This window comes from Thermomyces lanuginosus (genome assembly GCF_041956635.1).
Source record: "Thermomyces lanuginosus strain ATCC 200065 unplaced genomic scaffold VTN49scaffold_31, whole genome shotgun sequence".
Taxonomy (NCBI): domain Eukaryota; kingdom Fungi; phylum Ascomycota; class Eurotiomycetes; order Eurotiales; family Trichocomaceae; genus Thermomyces; species Thermomyces lanuginosus.
This window is the reverse complement of record NW_027192365.1, coordinates 1,742,434-1,756,999: the sequence shown is the minus strand read 5'-3', so window position 1 is coordinate 1,756,999 and position 14,566 is coordinate 1,742,434. Positions and strand designations below refer to the sequence as shown.

The 14,566-nt window shown below is 53.7% G+C and overlaps 5 protein-coding genes across 5 annotated transcripts; 3 read left to right on the top strand and 2 right to left on the bottom strand.

Annotated features, from left to right (window-relative positions):
- Positions 1-133: 133 nt before the first annotated feature.
- VTN49DRAFT_4704 (uncharacterized protein) lies at positions 134-2,881 on the bottom strand (the record flags this gene model as incomplete). Its single annotated transcript, XM_069412680.1, has 5 exons — positions 134-279; positions 333-1,110; positions 1,165-2,243; positions 2,310-2,746; positions 2,799-2,881. 5 exons carry the CDS (start codon positions 2,879-2,881, stop codon positions 134-136), a joined length of 2,523 nt encoding a protein of 840 aa, XP_069267899.1.
- Positions 2,882-2,935: 54 nt separating this feature from the next.
- On the top strand, positions 2,936-3,412 carry VTN49DRAFT_4703 (uncharacterized protein; the record flags this gene model as incomplete). Its single annotated transcript, XM_069412679.1, has 2 exons — positions 2,936-3,156; positions 3,337-3,412. 2 exons carry the CDS (start codon positions 2,936-2,938, stop codon positions 3,410-3,412), a joined length of 297 nt encoding a protein of 98 aa, XP_069267898.1.
- Positions 3,413-4,271: 859 nt separating this feature from the next.
- VTN49DRAFT_4702 (uncharacterized protein) lies at positions 4,272-6,340 on the top strand (the record flags this gene model as incomplete). The annotated part of the gene is made up of 3 exons (XM_069412678.1): positions 4,272-4,353; positions 4,476-6,145; positions 6,203-6,340. 3 exons carry the CDS (start codon positions 4,272-4,274, stop codon positions 6,338-6,340), a joined length of 1,890 nt encoding a protein of 629 aa, XP_069267897.1.
- Positions 6,341-6,650: 310 nt separating this feature from the next.
- VTN49DRAFT_4701 (uncharacterized protein) lies at positions 6,651-11,225 on the bottom strand (the record flags this gene model as incomplete). Its single annotated transcript, XM_069412677.1, has 4 exons — positions 6,651-7,572; positions 7,629-8,749; positions 8,806-10,895; positions 11,033-11,225. The coding sequence occupies 4 exons, from the start codon at positions 11,223-11,225 to the stop codon at positions 6,651-6,653; spliced, it is 4,326 nt and encodes a 1,441-aa protein (XP_069267896.1).
- Positions 11,226-11,915: 690 nt separating this feature from the next.
- VTN49DRAFT_4700 (uncharacterized protein) lies at positions 11,916-13,516 on the top strand (the record flags this gene model as incomplete). The annotated part of the gene is made up of 2 exons (XM_069412676.1): positions 11,916-11,984; positions 12,044-13,516. The coding sequence occupies 2 exons, from the start codon at positions 11,916-11,918 to the stop codon at positions 13,514-13,516; spliced, it is 1,542 nt and encodes a 513-aa protein (XP_069267895.1).
- Positions 13,517-14,566: the final 1,050 nt, after the last annotated feature.

The following is a 14,566-nucleotide window of genomic DNA, read 5'->3' as shown; positions in this document are numbered from 1 at the left end:
GATGAACACAGAATGGGCTTGTCATGATTCATCATCATTCATCATTGTCTATGATATTGTGCTATGCGAAACCGTCACGCTTGAAATCATATTATGTACACTCCACCTCTCATCCAATACCACGTAATTCCAATTACAATCCAACGATGACCATCAAGAAGTAGCCCACCGTGACGACAACCAGGAATGACAGCAGACTTGCCGGAATTCCCCGGCTCAGGAAATGCCCGACACGGAGGTATCGTAGGCCGGTGTTTGGAATCTCCAGCATGATCGCCGCTGCAAAGGAATGTTAGCTACGACTGACACAGAAAAAGAGAGGGATGACGTACTCATATTTGGGAATCCGCTCGTTGGTAAGCCCATTGCCACGGAACACATCAAGGCGCTCGCCATGACGAGGAGGTTAGGATGAGGATGCTCCATGCCGGCGCCGACCTGCTGCACCAATGGAAGAATGATCAATGCAGCAACAGTGTGAGAGATGAACGTCGCGATCACGAGGATCAGTGAAGAAAAGACCAGCAGGACGGCGTAGAGGCCAAGATGCTCCACACGCTCTGTGATTGCGCTAGCAATCGTGTGCAGCAGCCCCGAAGAGGTCACAGCCTTGCCCAGACTCAGGCCACCTGCGGCAAGAATGATGATCGTCCAAAGGAAATTGTTAAAGTCTTCCTTGGTCAGAATGCCCGTGCCAAAGAAGAGCACCATCGGGATGATCGCAATCACGCCCATGTCTCCAAAGACGTTCTCGAGTTGATGGCTAACGCACCACAGAATGATGGTCACCAGTGTGACAATGGCTACAAACCATTGCACCCCGCTGAGGCGCTCGGTGACTGGCCGGATAGGGACAATCGATGTGCCGCGCGCTGGCTGGAAGGTGACCAGGAGTAGGGCCCAGATCAGCAAAATCGAAATAATGCACACAGGCAGTGAAATGAAAAACCAGGCTCCCCAGCTGATGCTCGGGGACATGTTCTCCAGCGCGATGATGTTCTGCGGTGAAGCAATTGGAGATGCAGCCCCTCCAATGTTCGCGGCCAGCGCGATGCCCAGCACGAGTGCCTTGGAAAAGTTGGACTCAGGCGGCAGGTTGCGAAGGAGAGGCTGTTCCTGGTTAACAGACTTTTACACATGAGAAAAAAAAAAATGAAGACTGACCTGAATTATCGAATAACACAACACCGGAGCAGCAACGTTGCTGATCCACATGCTCAGGAACATGCTCACAAACATGTTCATCACCAGCATTACCCGTGGACTCGTGCCGGCACGGCTCAGCACAAAGGTGGCCATCCGGCGAGCAATGTCGTACTTGGACAGCGCCGCCGCAATTGTGAACCCACCCAGCAAGAGCATGATCACCGGCGTCCACATGGATGCGAGCACTTCCTTGGTGGCATCCTGCGGATCCAGTCGCTCATAAGGCGGATCGTCCGAGCGAAGGATCTTTAGTACTACCACCAAGAACGGAATAAGCAGCGACGTCACGAACAGCGGAATCACTTCGGTGGCCCACAGCAAACTGACAAACACCACCATCGCCAGACAATTTTGTTGCTCCGGCTTCTCCATGATCGGCACACTGAGGAGTATGCCGAAGAGGATAACCATTCCAACCAGCGATAGAAAAGACAGGCTGAAGAGCCACTCCGGCACACGGCACCGCCCTAGCGGTGTGCCAATTTCTTTGGCCGGTAACAGATCTTCGTCGCCCTGACGCTGCGCTGAGCTGGGATCGGGGTCACCTCCGAGAAGCGTTCGGCGGATGCCAACGTTCGCCGCCTGGGCCTTGCGCTCAATGCCAATCATCTCTCTCCAGACAGTATTGCGCTCCCACACAACATGCTCCCGCAGGTGCAGCCGCAGTTCCCTTTTCGCCAGCGAGAGATCTCCTTTGGTCACAATGTCCGCGTAGAATTGCTCGATGAGAGCAACTTTATCCCCGAGAAGATGGGAGGCATCATCCGTAAACGGATATGCCGGCAGAACAACGCCATTCATGTAAGGGCGTCGCAGCGAGCGGTTAAGGATCTTGTCATACTTTTTGAGTGCTTTGGAAAAGCCCGTCTTGTTGAGCTGTATGTATGACTTGAGTTCACACAGAGAAACATAGGCAAGGATCAGCCGTCTCTTCAACGCCACGCCGGCATTGTAGAGGTCCAGGAACCACGATTCGGTAAGACTTTCTCCGTCTTGCACGCTCAGTCGTCTATTGGGGTGCCCCAATAATCGCGAATCTGCCCCTTCGCTGGTGAGCCCGTCAGATCGATCAATTGAAGCGCGGCGCCGCGCTCTTGACTCACGGCGAGGCCCCTCCACGGCTGATATCGCATCATCACTGTCCTCGTCATACTCATCGTCATCCTCCTCTACTACATCAATGCCTCCCGACGCGGTGCTGGCACGATGTCCTGACGGCCCTAGCGACCGGAAAAAGCTTCCGCGCCGCGGGCGGGACTCCGTACTCGTCGTGCGCAATTTGACCACGCTCTCGCTGACCGGATCCATGTCCACACCAACCGTGCTGGCCTTGTATTTGGTCGCTTCCTGGATCACCTCTTCGACTTCGCCTAGGATCTCCCGTTCTTTTGCATGGTAGAACGAGGTGATCTTTTCCAGCTCGGCGTCCAGCAACCGCCGGAAGATCATGTCCGTGTCGAGCGACTCATTGAGAAGGGGGGCGGACTCGGCATCGCCACGAGAGTCAGGCCAATTGACCTGTTTCTCCAGAGTGTAGATCCTGAAACAATCAGCGCCTCCCTACTCCGAAAGTAAAATGTGGCTAAACATACAACTTCTTGAGGTTGTCATAGGCAATGTAATACGCGTTCCAGTCCGGCACAGAGTTGAACTGTAAACTGTGGGAGAACTTCATCTTGACGACCCCTGCACGGGATTGGCACCGCTTTACCGCTTCGGCCCAGAGAAGATGGCGTCTCTCGCGTGCACTTCGCGGCTGCGGTGGACTGGGAAATGTCTGGCGGTCGGAATGGCCGTGGTCTGCGCAATGGTCCTGTGCAACTTCAGCCTGGGAACCATGTGCTGCTGGGGGACCCTGATCTCGCGAATGGGTAGCCGCGGAGTCGAGGGCGACAAGTTCGATGTCGGTTTGCGACCCGGAAGCCCTGAGCGGAGCCACGGCTACTATTCGTACGCAATCGCTTACACCCAGAAGGGGAGGGCGAGAGGAGGCAGGGGAGCGGAGCGCCGGCACAATCACGATGCATGAAAGTAAGCCAAGGCGGACGGCTCACCGCAGCGGGAAACTTAAATCGTGGGTACTCTCGGAGTCGCGAACTGGGCGGAGCTTCAAATGATGGCGTTGAGTAGCTTCACATGGGTGCATCGACTGGTCCGGTGGACCCTGATAATCCTGCAGGCCCTGATTGACCGCCATGATGACTAAGCAGCACTTGTTATCGGATCTGAGGCCGGGGGTCCCGAAATAGTGGGCCAGAGATCAAACGAAAAACTAACTCGTACGCTAAACTGGATCCGGAGCGTTCTTTTTCCCTATCAAGATCACTGATGGGTTACCCTGCCGTTTGATTCGCTTAGCCGCAGAAGGCTATTCCAGATTCGGACTAGCATTGCAAATCTGTCCACCGCCCAGCTCCACGCGCCACATTCGGAGGATTTCCGCTGCCAACTATCCAAACAGATAAAATCACGTGATAAAAAGTTATCGTACGCTATACCAATAATAGTATATGTCTTTTATCCAATTACCGACAAGGTATTAAAGCTGCCCACGTTCAAAGGGCTGCCCAGCAACCTTACAAACGAGTGCTTGTAGAACCTCTGTAGCATGGTTTCTTTGTGAGTATCGTTATCAAACGTTCGCCTCGATCTGGCGTGCGGCCTAAGTGGTTCTTGGGCATCGGCCTTTGCTGCGGAAGTCCAAATCCGCTTTTAACCACCGAGTTCCGTTTGGCCCCCAACATCTAACCTTCTGTGGCATCTTGCTGGTATTATTAGATCTATATTTCGACTCTCTCGTCCTTCTTCCAGCTGGTCTGAAAGCCTTCTCCCTTTTGTGACGTTGTCTCTGGGCTTCATTAAATTCTCCGCACCTTCCGGGTCGTCATGCCCCGCGTTATGGCCTTCGTAATTCGCAAATTGTCGACTCTCAATACACAGGACACATACTTAACCACATGAGCAGTCAATTTCGAAGTTATTCTTCGGTGAAGCCGCCGGCTCTGAGAATTCGGCGGCCAGGCGAACCTCGCAAAGTCCCGGGGTCTGCTTCCGGAAACGGCGCAATGTCGAGAGCGGCGAGGTTCGAGGATGAGAAGCGTCGCATCATCCGTAGCTGCTTCTCCAGATCAGATAGTGATGGAGTTTGTACGTTTAACAGTATTGCTTTTGTGATTTTTTTTATCTGGCCGGGATCTTTCATGATTGACTATGTTTCCGCTATCCGGTCTGTCACCATGACGGCAGCTCGCTAACTGCTGTTTCCCCAGTGATTGAGTCGTACATCATCCATATCAGAGTTACCGAAGATGCTGTGTACACAACAGCACCCCCTCCGCCCTATTCTTCGCCTGAGAATAAAAAGGCCCGGGTGATCGTGGTAGCTGTGCGGAAGTCTGGACGCGTGCGGATGCACAAGGCCCGCGAGAACGACGACGGCAGTTTTTCCATTGGCAAGACATGGATGCTAGATGATTTGACTGCGATCCAAATCTACGATAATCTAACGCCGACGTCACTGCTCCAGGAGCAGCAGAAACAGTGGGCGTCCAATGTCGGTGTAGTGGTAACGATTGGGAAGGCCTATTATTGGCAAACGGCAAACCATAAAGAGAGGGATTTCTTCATTGGCAGTTTGGTGAAGATATTCAAGAAGTATACTGGAGGCAAGGTTCCAAAATTGATCGGATTTGATGACAAACAACGACAGGCTCTGGCTGGTGATGCGTCTGAGGTACAGCAGCATTCCTCCCAGTCTCCCCCGCCGCTTCCCTCGCAGCCACCACAGGCTCGTCAGCAACAAGTTCCGCCCCGTGCTGATCGAGCCGTAATCTTAACAAAGGAGGAAGACCTACCAGAAGGCGGCCGACGTGCTTGCCTCGCGAGAGTTTTACGGGAATCACCTCCAATTTCGACTCCTGGGTTGCACAGAGTGCCGTCGGGCAATGTGACGTCGAGGCCTGCAGTAGACGTGAGAAACGTAGAACCAGAACCTTGGCAATCGTCGCCAGAGCCGATTTCACCTCTATCTATAAGAAACGGATCGGGAACATCATCCAGTCTGGGTACCGCGCCTTCTCCGTTGGAAGATTCCATCGGACCATTCCAATTTCCTCTCTCTGCGGAACCAGCGGCAAAATCAGCAGTTGAACCTGCAGCAGAGGAAGCACCTCCCAAACCCCATGAAGACCCTGTCGAAGAAAAGAACGAGGACAATGAGCCCGTTGAGACGCATCGTCCCGGCCTAGGGCCAATGATCAAGAAAAAGTCTCGCAAGGATGTAGCGAATGCCTTCAGAAGAGCTGCTACAGCTTATGGCGCTTTCAAACCACGCCCAGGCGGTGCAGGAGAGCGCCTCCTGGCTAAAGTGGAAAAGGCAAAGTCCGACGAGCCAGATGGCATTACGAGCGTTGTTCCTGCTCCGCACCTCCGCAATCTTGGTATTGAATCGACGAAGACGCGTTCAACTTCGTCCACCGCCTCTACCAAGCCTGCGCCATCTGGCCAAGAGCTGTCACCCTATCAAACACCTGAAAGCAAGGCGGACGAAGCGAAAAAAGCGCCGGCTCGTTTTCGGACTGGTAAACCGACACCTCCCTCGGAGGAACTAGAGCAGCGACGCAAGCGCTTGGAAGACAACGCAGCCATGTATTGCCAGGCTCTTGATATCCCCCCAAATCTTATCGATCTCCGCGCCGCTGAATTCGACGAAATTCTCACAGTATCTGGCTGGAATGGCCGTCTCCATGACGGACTAAAGATTGAGGATCTAGAAGCAAATATTCGCCGAGAAATCGGCCGAGTACAGGCTACCACTTGGCTCGGCCATGTCGAGCAGCAGGAAGAGCAAATCGCCGAGTTAGCTCTCATGATTGACGAGGTTATTCAAGAGTGCGACGAATTGGACGGTCTTTTGACGCTGTACGCTCGTGAACTAAGTGTGAGTATCTCTTTATCTGTTCGCCTGCAGAGAGTGATGCTGACATGCCATTGCTAGACGGCCCATGAAGATATCACCTTCCTCGAGGCGCAAGCAGGGTGTCTTCAAGTTCATGTGGCTAACCAGAAGCTTTTGCAGCGCGAGCTGCGGAGTCTTCTGAAGGATAACCGCCCTCGGCCTCTCATGGTGACATAGTAACCAGATTGACGAAACCTAGAAAATCCGGTTCAGAATCTCAAGGGCCACTGATGGTTGAAATACCATGAGTATAGACTTAATCCTGCAGTTCTGACAGATCATCCCATAGAATACAACTGATAATCTTTGGGTATTGATTGCTCATAGCATACACGACAGTATAGCACCATTAGCTTTGCACCAAAACACCCAAATGCCAGACACAAGAAACGTCCCAACGCCAAACTAAACTCCCTGCAATGGATCAAACATAATAGTGTATCCATTAAATCTTCCTCCGTACAAGTTCCCCGCGGAACGCGCTAGGCTAGACTCGCCGGAACAGCGCCATGGCCTCGTCCTTGCTCCACTCCAGGTCGATCTGATTCTCATACACAGACTCGGCAAGTCGCTTGAATCGCTCATACACGTCGCCGTATCGCTCCTCGCATTCCTTGAAGACCTTCATCACCAGGCTGCGGCTGATGCCTGGGTCGTCGGCGTCGCCAAAGTGCTTCTCGACGCGTTTCTTGAGCGAGTCGGCACCGCGCCGCAGCTCCTTGGCGTCGTATGCGGCGACGAGCTTCTTGGCGACGTGCTTCGAGTGGCTTGGCCGCTGGGCCACCTCCGGTGGGTGGCTGGTACGGGCGACGAGCGTCTCGGTGGACTCGATAAAGTCCAGAAGCTTGCCGAGGGGTCGGTGGATGACGGAGTCCAAGTAGAGCTTCATATGCTCCTGATAGTCTTGGCGCGCGCGGTCCCGCCAACGCTCGAGCACCTGGAGCCCGCGGTCATCCACCTCTTCGATGTAGTGGTTCATGTTCTCGATCAGCAGGATGTGGTAGTTGAGAACCTCTTTGTCTTCCGGATCGCCTGCCGCACCGGACTGACCAGGTGCCTCCTTTGCGATGAATTTCAGACTCTCCCACATAGCACGGTTGATCCGCTCGTAGGCTTCGTTGACGAGAACCCGGACGTCGGAAAATTTGGATGCTGACTGCGCTGTTAAGATGTTCTCAATGGCCGCTGAGAAGTTCGGGAATGTCCGCATGAACGAGATGACACCCTTCCGCTTGTTCACCTTGACCTTGGTCTCTTCAATCGCCCGAACCTGCTCGTCGACAAAACGGTTGAAGAGCCCGTTGAGGCGAGTCCGCAGTTTCTGCAGGGCGTGGACCAGGAAATCTTGGTTGGTATCCTCGTACTCGGAGATGGTAGACTCCAGAGCCGCCAACACGCCTACGCCCTGACTATATCATCATTAGCACGATATGCAGGGAGATGATGGACCCTATGAAGCACTTACAGCTGATCCATCTTGATCACCCAGTCAAGCATATTCTGCAGCTCGACCGTCCAGAACGAGTATATCCCGTCCATGATCTGCTCGACCTTCTTGGCGAGGTCCCGATCGGGATCGTGGGACCGTTTGACACCGAGATCGGGGACCTGCCGATCTTCTGGGCTGCTCTCGGCCACAATGTCCGAGAATTCGGTGTTGGACAACGAGTCCATGTGGAAGAATCGAACCACGAAATTCTGCTCGCGAGATATAACCCTGGTTGTTTCACTCAGGAACCCACTGAACACCTCGAAAGGCTCGTATTTGCCGCTCCCCTTGTCATCGCTTAGTGAGCGGGAACCCGGAGTGAGACGAACTGTCTTTCCTCTCCTCACGGTCAACTTGCGGGCCGCAGCGGTGGTAAGTCCTTCACTCTTGTCGTCCTTCTCCGGGTTGGTAAAGAGAAGCTCATACTCCTCGCCGCTCGCCTTCTTTGCTGCTCTCTTCCACGACGCTGAGTGCTCCCGGAATTCGCTCTGGTACGGGATTTTCACATCCTGTTCATAAAGATTGATGAGCGCGGACCACTCTGTCGAGCTAATCTCCCGAGCAAACAGCATGAGCGCATTGTACGGCCACAGTTCTTTACGAGCAACATCACGCGCGGCATCGTTCAGCTTCAGCGGATCCTTCTCGGCGTTCGCAGCCGCGTTCGAGCGTTTCTGCTCGGCCAACTTGAAAGCGATGGACATATACTGCCGAAGCCGCTGCAGGAACGCGGTCGCTTCCGCTCGATATTCATTCTTCTTCTCCAGGACGGCCCGCATCTGCCCGACCTCCGAATCCGCGTACACGCCGATACTGCCATGGTCGCTGGCAGCGTCGCCCATCCGTTTCTTGTTCTGGTGCACATCTGAATCGATCGTGAGCATTGCTTTGTACAGCATAGAAAGCACTGCTTCCGTCTCTTTGATGCCCTGGGGACTGTCTAGCGACGCTTCCTTCAGAGGCTGAAGATCGCGATGAGATATCGACAGGGTCTTCAAAAGGCTTTGCAGCTCGCTCTGAAGCAGCTTTTGATTGGCCGTTTGCACCTGGAGACCCTGTGATTGCGCCTCAATGTAGGCGACATCCTCATGAAGTGTCTAGTGTGCATGTCAACATTACTCAGTCTCTCCAGAAAACCGAACCGGAAACTTACGCCTAGTTCATGAGCATAGAGTGTCAAAAGACCGTCCAACTCCTCGCACTCTTGAATAACCTTATCGATCATGCGAGCCAGGTGGTCGATTTTTCCTTCTTGCTGCTCGACATTGCCCAGCCAGCTAGTAGCCTGCACTCGGCCGATTTCGCGCCGGATGTCGGCCTCCAGATCCTCGATTTTCTTCTCATCACCCAGGCGACCACTCCAGCCAAGGTCAGAGAGAATCTCGTCGAATTCGACGGCTCGTGAATCAAGGAGACTAGGGTCGATATCAAGAGCTTGGCAGTACTTGGCAGCGTTGTCTTCCAAGCGCTTGCGTCGACGTTCCGGAGCCGGGGATTGCGGTGGCTCTTGAGTCTCGGCCGATGTGTCTTTCGCCTCGACCCCATTGCTCTCAGCTTGTTGATCCGGAGCCGGTGTAACCTCAATCTTTGCAGGGGCTTGGTCAGATGGTGTAGATTGAGCAGCAGGAGTTGAAGATTTCGCCGAATCGGTGTTGAGGGCACGGAGTGCCGGAGCAGGGACGACGCTCGTAATGCCATCGGGCTCGTTGGACTTGGCTTTCTTCGCCAAAGCCAAGAGGCGCTCTCCTGCACCGCCCGCACGTGGTTTGAAAGCGCCGTAGGCTGTAGCAGCCTTCCGAAAGACGCCGGCCACATCTCTGGCAGGCTTCTTCTTGACCATTGGACCCAAGCCAGGACGATGCGTTTCCTCGGGCTCATCTTCCTCTGGCTGATCTTCGGCAGGCTTTTCAGGAGACTTGGATGATGGCTCCTCTGCTGCAGGCTCGGCCGCCGGTTCAACGGCGGGTTTAGGATCCGGTTCAGCAACCGGTTTCTGAGCTGGTTCCGCAACCGGTTCTGCAGACTGAGAAGGTCCAGCTGGCTCTTCACGTTTGTCCAATGGAGCGGGCTTGGTATCGCGTATGGACAATGTTGTCGATTCAGTTGCTCTCGATATGGGCGAGATTGGTTCTGACGGCATATGTGACGGTTCTGTCTCTGTTCTGCTCGAGTCCACACCAGGCGTTGATGTCGTACTGCCTGAGGAAGCGGGACGAAGGGAAGGCGGAATATCCAGTGACGACCGGGTAGACTGGTCACCACCTCTAGATGGCGGCGCGCTACCGAGGCCAGCGCTTTGCCTGCTTGAAGGTCTTGATTCAGGCATGAGGCCCCTCTGCTCAACGGCGCCAGTGCCCGAGCCTGATGTTGCTGGTCGGGATGGATCTGGCGTGACATCAAGATGCGGAACCTGCCTGACATCGGGACCCACGCCGTCACGAGATGGAGGTGGTCGTTCTTCCCTGCCGCGCGATGGCGCTCTGTACCCAGGAGTCGAAGTTGGCATCGGATCGCGCTGGGCTGTTGAAGGACTGGCATATCGGCCACCTTCTGCACCGTTCACCCTGGGCATCGTTCCATCACGTAGATTGGGTACAGATCTTGCTGTACTCGGTGAAGGTCGATGGGCTAGGTCCCGAGCGGCTTGCGGCTTTGAGAGCTGGTCCTCCGAAGCACGTGGTCTAGGCGCCGCCCTCGCCTCAGGGTCTCGGCTTGGACTTCGCCCTGCTCGGGACGGAGGTGGTTGCTGAGCCTGGGATGGTTGTGAGGGCTGCTGTACCTCAGGCGCATCACCGGCCAGAGCGTATCGTTGCTTCTCATCGAACCCAATCAATCGGGGAACCTTGCCTCCAGTATATTTCTTGAATATCTTCACCAAACTGCCAATGAAGAAATCTCTCTCTTTGTAATTTGCTGTTTGCCAGTAATACGCCTTCCCTATCGTTACTATTACTCCGACATTGGATGCCCATTGCTTCTGCTGTTGCTCGAGCGGCGACGTCGGCGTCAGATTATCGTAGACCTGAATTGCAGATAGATCGTCTAGCATCCACGTCTTGCCAATAGAGAAGGTGCTGTCATTATTCTCGCGAGCCTTGTGCATTCGCACACGTCCAGACTTCCGCAAAGCCACGATGATCACGCGAGGCTTCTTATTTTCAGGGGGAGAATTGGGCGGAGCGGGTGTTGACGGATACGCAGCATCTTCGGTAACTCTGATATGAGTGATATACGATTCGGTCACTGGTTCAAGGAACAGCAGTCAGCAGGCAGCAGGCTACGGGAACAGTGGGAATAAAGGGAGTCACGGTCAATCAAGCAGGATCTCCTGCAGGTGAAGAGCGTGTATAATCACAATGTGAGAATGTGGTTGAACATACAAACACCATCACTATCCATTTTGGAGAAACAGCTGCTGATGATGCGGCGCTTCTCATCCTGAAACATCGTCGCCCTGGACATTGCGCCACCACTTCCAGGCGCAGGACCTGGTGGGCTTCTCGGTTCAGGCGGCCGCCGCGATCTCAGGGCCGGCGGCTCGGCCGCATTGTAGCCTCGAGGTTGGCTGCTCATTGGGATCGATATGTCCGAGGATTGTACGTCGACGACGATTCAGGGGATGATGACGAGGGGCATGATTGGAACGCAGGGAGCGCGAGGGAGTCACGGAGCGCTGACGAGTCGTTCGATATGATAGCAGACTTCCAGACCGGCTGGAAGAACGTGCGCGAATTTTGATATCCAGCGAGAGAGCTACAGACGAAGAAGGGCCATGGATTGTCGATCTGAATACTGAAACGGATGTGCGATTCGGCTTGTCCTGAGCAAAGTCCGATGCCAAGAGACGCCGGGCCAGCACCGCCGGGTCGAGACATACGACGTATATTAAGGGTCTTGGATAGGGGATGCGCGCACGCAGGACATGCTGCAGCAGTTCTCAACAGTTAACTTCACGATCACATTGAGCTTCTGAGTTTCTTCAATCATGTCCAGCCCCGAAAAGTGTTGGTCAGGGGTCTCCGAGGTTGAGTCACGTGACAGATGCCAAGACCAGGAGCTGGAAGATTCCGAGCCAATTAGAGGCCTTCACTAGCTCACCGCCTACGGCCCTACCTTTTTTTTTNTTTTTTTTTTTTTTTAATTTCGATGCGCATCCATGATCTCTTGACAGTGCTCACACAAATACAGTTCCTTCAAGAAGTCCAATTGATAGATTGATAGGCTTGTCTGCGGCAGAGTGGCACCCCTTTTGCGTATCGCAGAATGGCGCCCAAGAAATCTGCCTCGGCTGCTGCCGGTCGAGAGAAAACGAAACAAAACACAACAAAACCTGTATGTGCTTGAGACTCAATTGGCCCGACAGAGAAGATGTTGACATGCTCGGCGCATAGGACGAGTCGAGCACGGCTCCGGAGACCCTGGTTTCTTCCGTTGCGGCCTTCCTGCGTCAATGTGGCTACAAGGCGGCAAGCGATGCTCTGATCAAAGAGCACAAGGACCGCAAAGGAAAGGACTTGGCTGGCAAAGGTTCCAAAGACGTTCCGTCGCTGGCAGACATTTATAAGGCTTGGGAGTCCCAAGCTAAGAAGAAGGATGCCGAATCAAGCGACGAATCCGAGACGTCCTCTTCCGAATCGAGCGACGAGTCGAGCGAAGACTCTAGCGCGGAGTCCTCTGACGAATCCTCTGAGGGATCGAGCGAGGAGTCCAGTGAGAGCTCTAGTGAGAGTTCTAGTGAGGAATCTAGCGAAGAATCTAGCGATGAGTCCTCCGACGAGTCAAGCTCCTCGGACTCTGACTCTGATGTCGACATGAAGGACGCTTCCGAAAGTGAGGAATCGTCGTCAGAGTCCTCCAGCTCTGAAAGCGAGTCCGAAAAAGAAGTTCCACCCCCCAAGGCTGGTGTCAAGCGCAAGGCGGAGTCGGATTCTGAGGATAAGCCGGCGGCTGCTAAGAAGGCAAAGAAGGAATCAGAATCTTCATCGGAGGACTCTGAATCGGAATCTGAGTCTGAGTCCGAATCGGAATCAGAATCAGACTCCTCCGGTTCTGAATCGGATTCAGATTCCGAATCCGAAGAGTCTGGATCTGACTCTGAATCCGAGAGTGAGGAGTCTGAGTCCGAGTCTGAATCTGACTCTGAGTCTGACTCGGGGTCTGACTCGGGGTCTGAGTCAGGGTCTGAATCGGACTCTGAATCTGGATCTGAGTCGGACTCTGAGTCGGACTCTGAATCCGATTCCGACGATTCGGACTCGAGTTCTGCTTCCGACTCGGATTCGTCAGAGTCGGAGTCAGATGAGGACGAAAAGATCCTGAAGCAGGCAGCCAAAACTCCCCTTCCAGAATCCGGCAGCAGCTCCTCCAGCGACTCCGACTCATCAGACTCTGACTCCTCCGAAGACGAAAAGCGCAACGAATCGAAGGATAAGAAGAAGGAGCGAACATCCTCCATCGAGTCGAGCGACACTCTGGCGTCATCTTCCTCCAAGTCCGAAGCTGCTGCCGAGGAGAAGAAGAAGGCCAAAGCCGAGAAAGCCGCCGCGGCGAATTCGTTTAACAATGTCCCGCTGCCCCCTGAGCCGGACCTGAAGAACAAGAACAACAGCAACAACAAGAACAACCAGAACAAGAAGCCAACAGGCGCCAAACCCACGCGTCTGGCTGCACTGAGTGAGCTCCCCAATAACCACCCCTCCAACGAATACAAGCCCTACTCGTACGCGGAACGCGCTTACAAGGATCTCTCCGTGACCCGCGGCAAGGAGTTTACCAAGGAGAAGAATAAAAAGAAGCGAGGCTCGTACCGCGGCGGCCCAATTGATATCGGCCCGTCCAAGCACAGCTACAAGTTTGAGGACTGAAGTTCGCGTGTGGGGGTTGTAGGGTTTTGGTGCCTGGTACGTCCCTCGTTGACCGCGCTCCAGTTCGCCTTCTCTATTTGATATTGGGGAAGTCTGTTCTCGAGTTGCAATTTCTGTACCATTTGTGTTGGATTTAGAAAGCGAGGCGCTATGTAGAGGGGATTCTTTAGAATAAAAATAAAAAGTTCTTTTTCTGTTCAAGAGAAACAAGTAAATACCCGCTGTTACTGAAGGAGTTCATTCATCTAACTGTAGCTCCATCTTCCCACTTCACCAGCTGCATCCCAATTTCCTTTGCTCGACGTCTTTGCAACCTACCATTCCTCCGGTAATCCCACGAGCATTCTCAGATAAGACCGTGTGAGGCATTCATACAGCCTGCATGGACCACTTCTGTCTCATATCAAGATGGAATTAGTAGTGGGCGCAGGCCCTCGGTACAGGGCCATCACTGCAGTCGCTTCATTCATATTCAAAGAGACTCGCAGAATTCGTGTGCGATCGCCAGTGCGAGGAAGCGGTCTGCGAGCGACTTTGCTCTCCTGAACCTTCCTATGTGCCCGGATCTCTGAGATCTGCTGACCTCAGGCCGCCTTACTTTCTACTATGACATCGGAGTTCGCATTGTGCACAGATTTTCCCCATCCTGAGGTGGCGATTTGCTCGGGGGCCACACGTATGAAAAGGTCTGGTGGACGAGATGCAGCATCTGGTAGACAAGGCGGAAAAGTTCGGTGTGGCTTTCATTGACATACAGACGGGGAATCTCTTATGGTGCGAGGAAACTGGGCGGTTGATTGAACGCGTCACCTTGGATGAGCCTGAGAGAGCCCTTGAAGGAGGTCAATCTGAACTACGCCTTTCTCGCTCTTACTGCGGCTGCATTGATCCTCTATCTTTTTAGCTGCTGTATGCTGTTTTTGTCTGGTTGATGTCCACAATTGTGTGTACGCCTTAAAGGTCCATTGCATGGTGTCATACAGTGCTTGCCAGAAAGTGGAAACGCTTCCAATCTTGATACTCTAACATCATTGATTCCAGTTGCTGGCT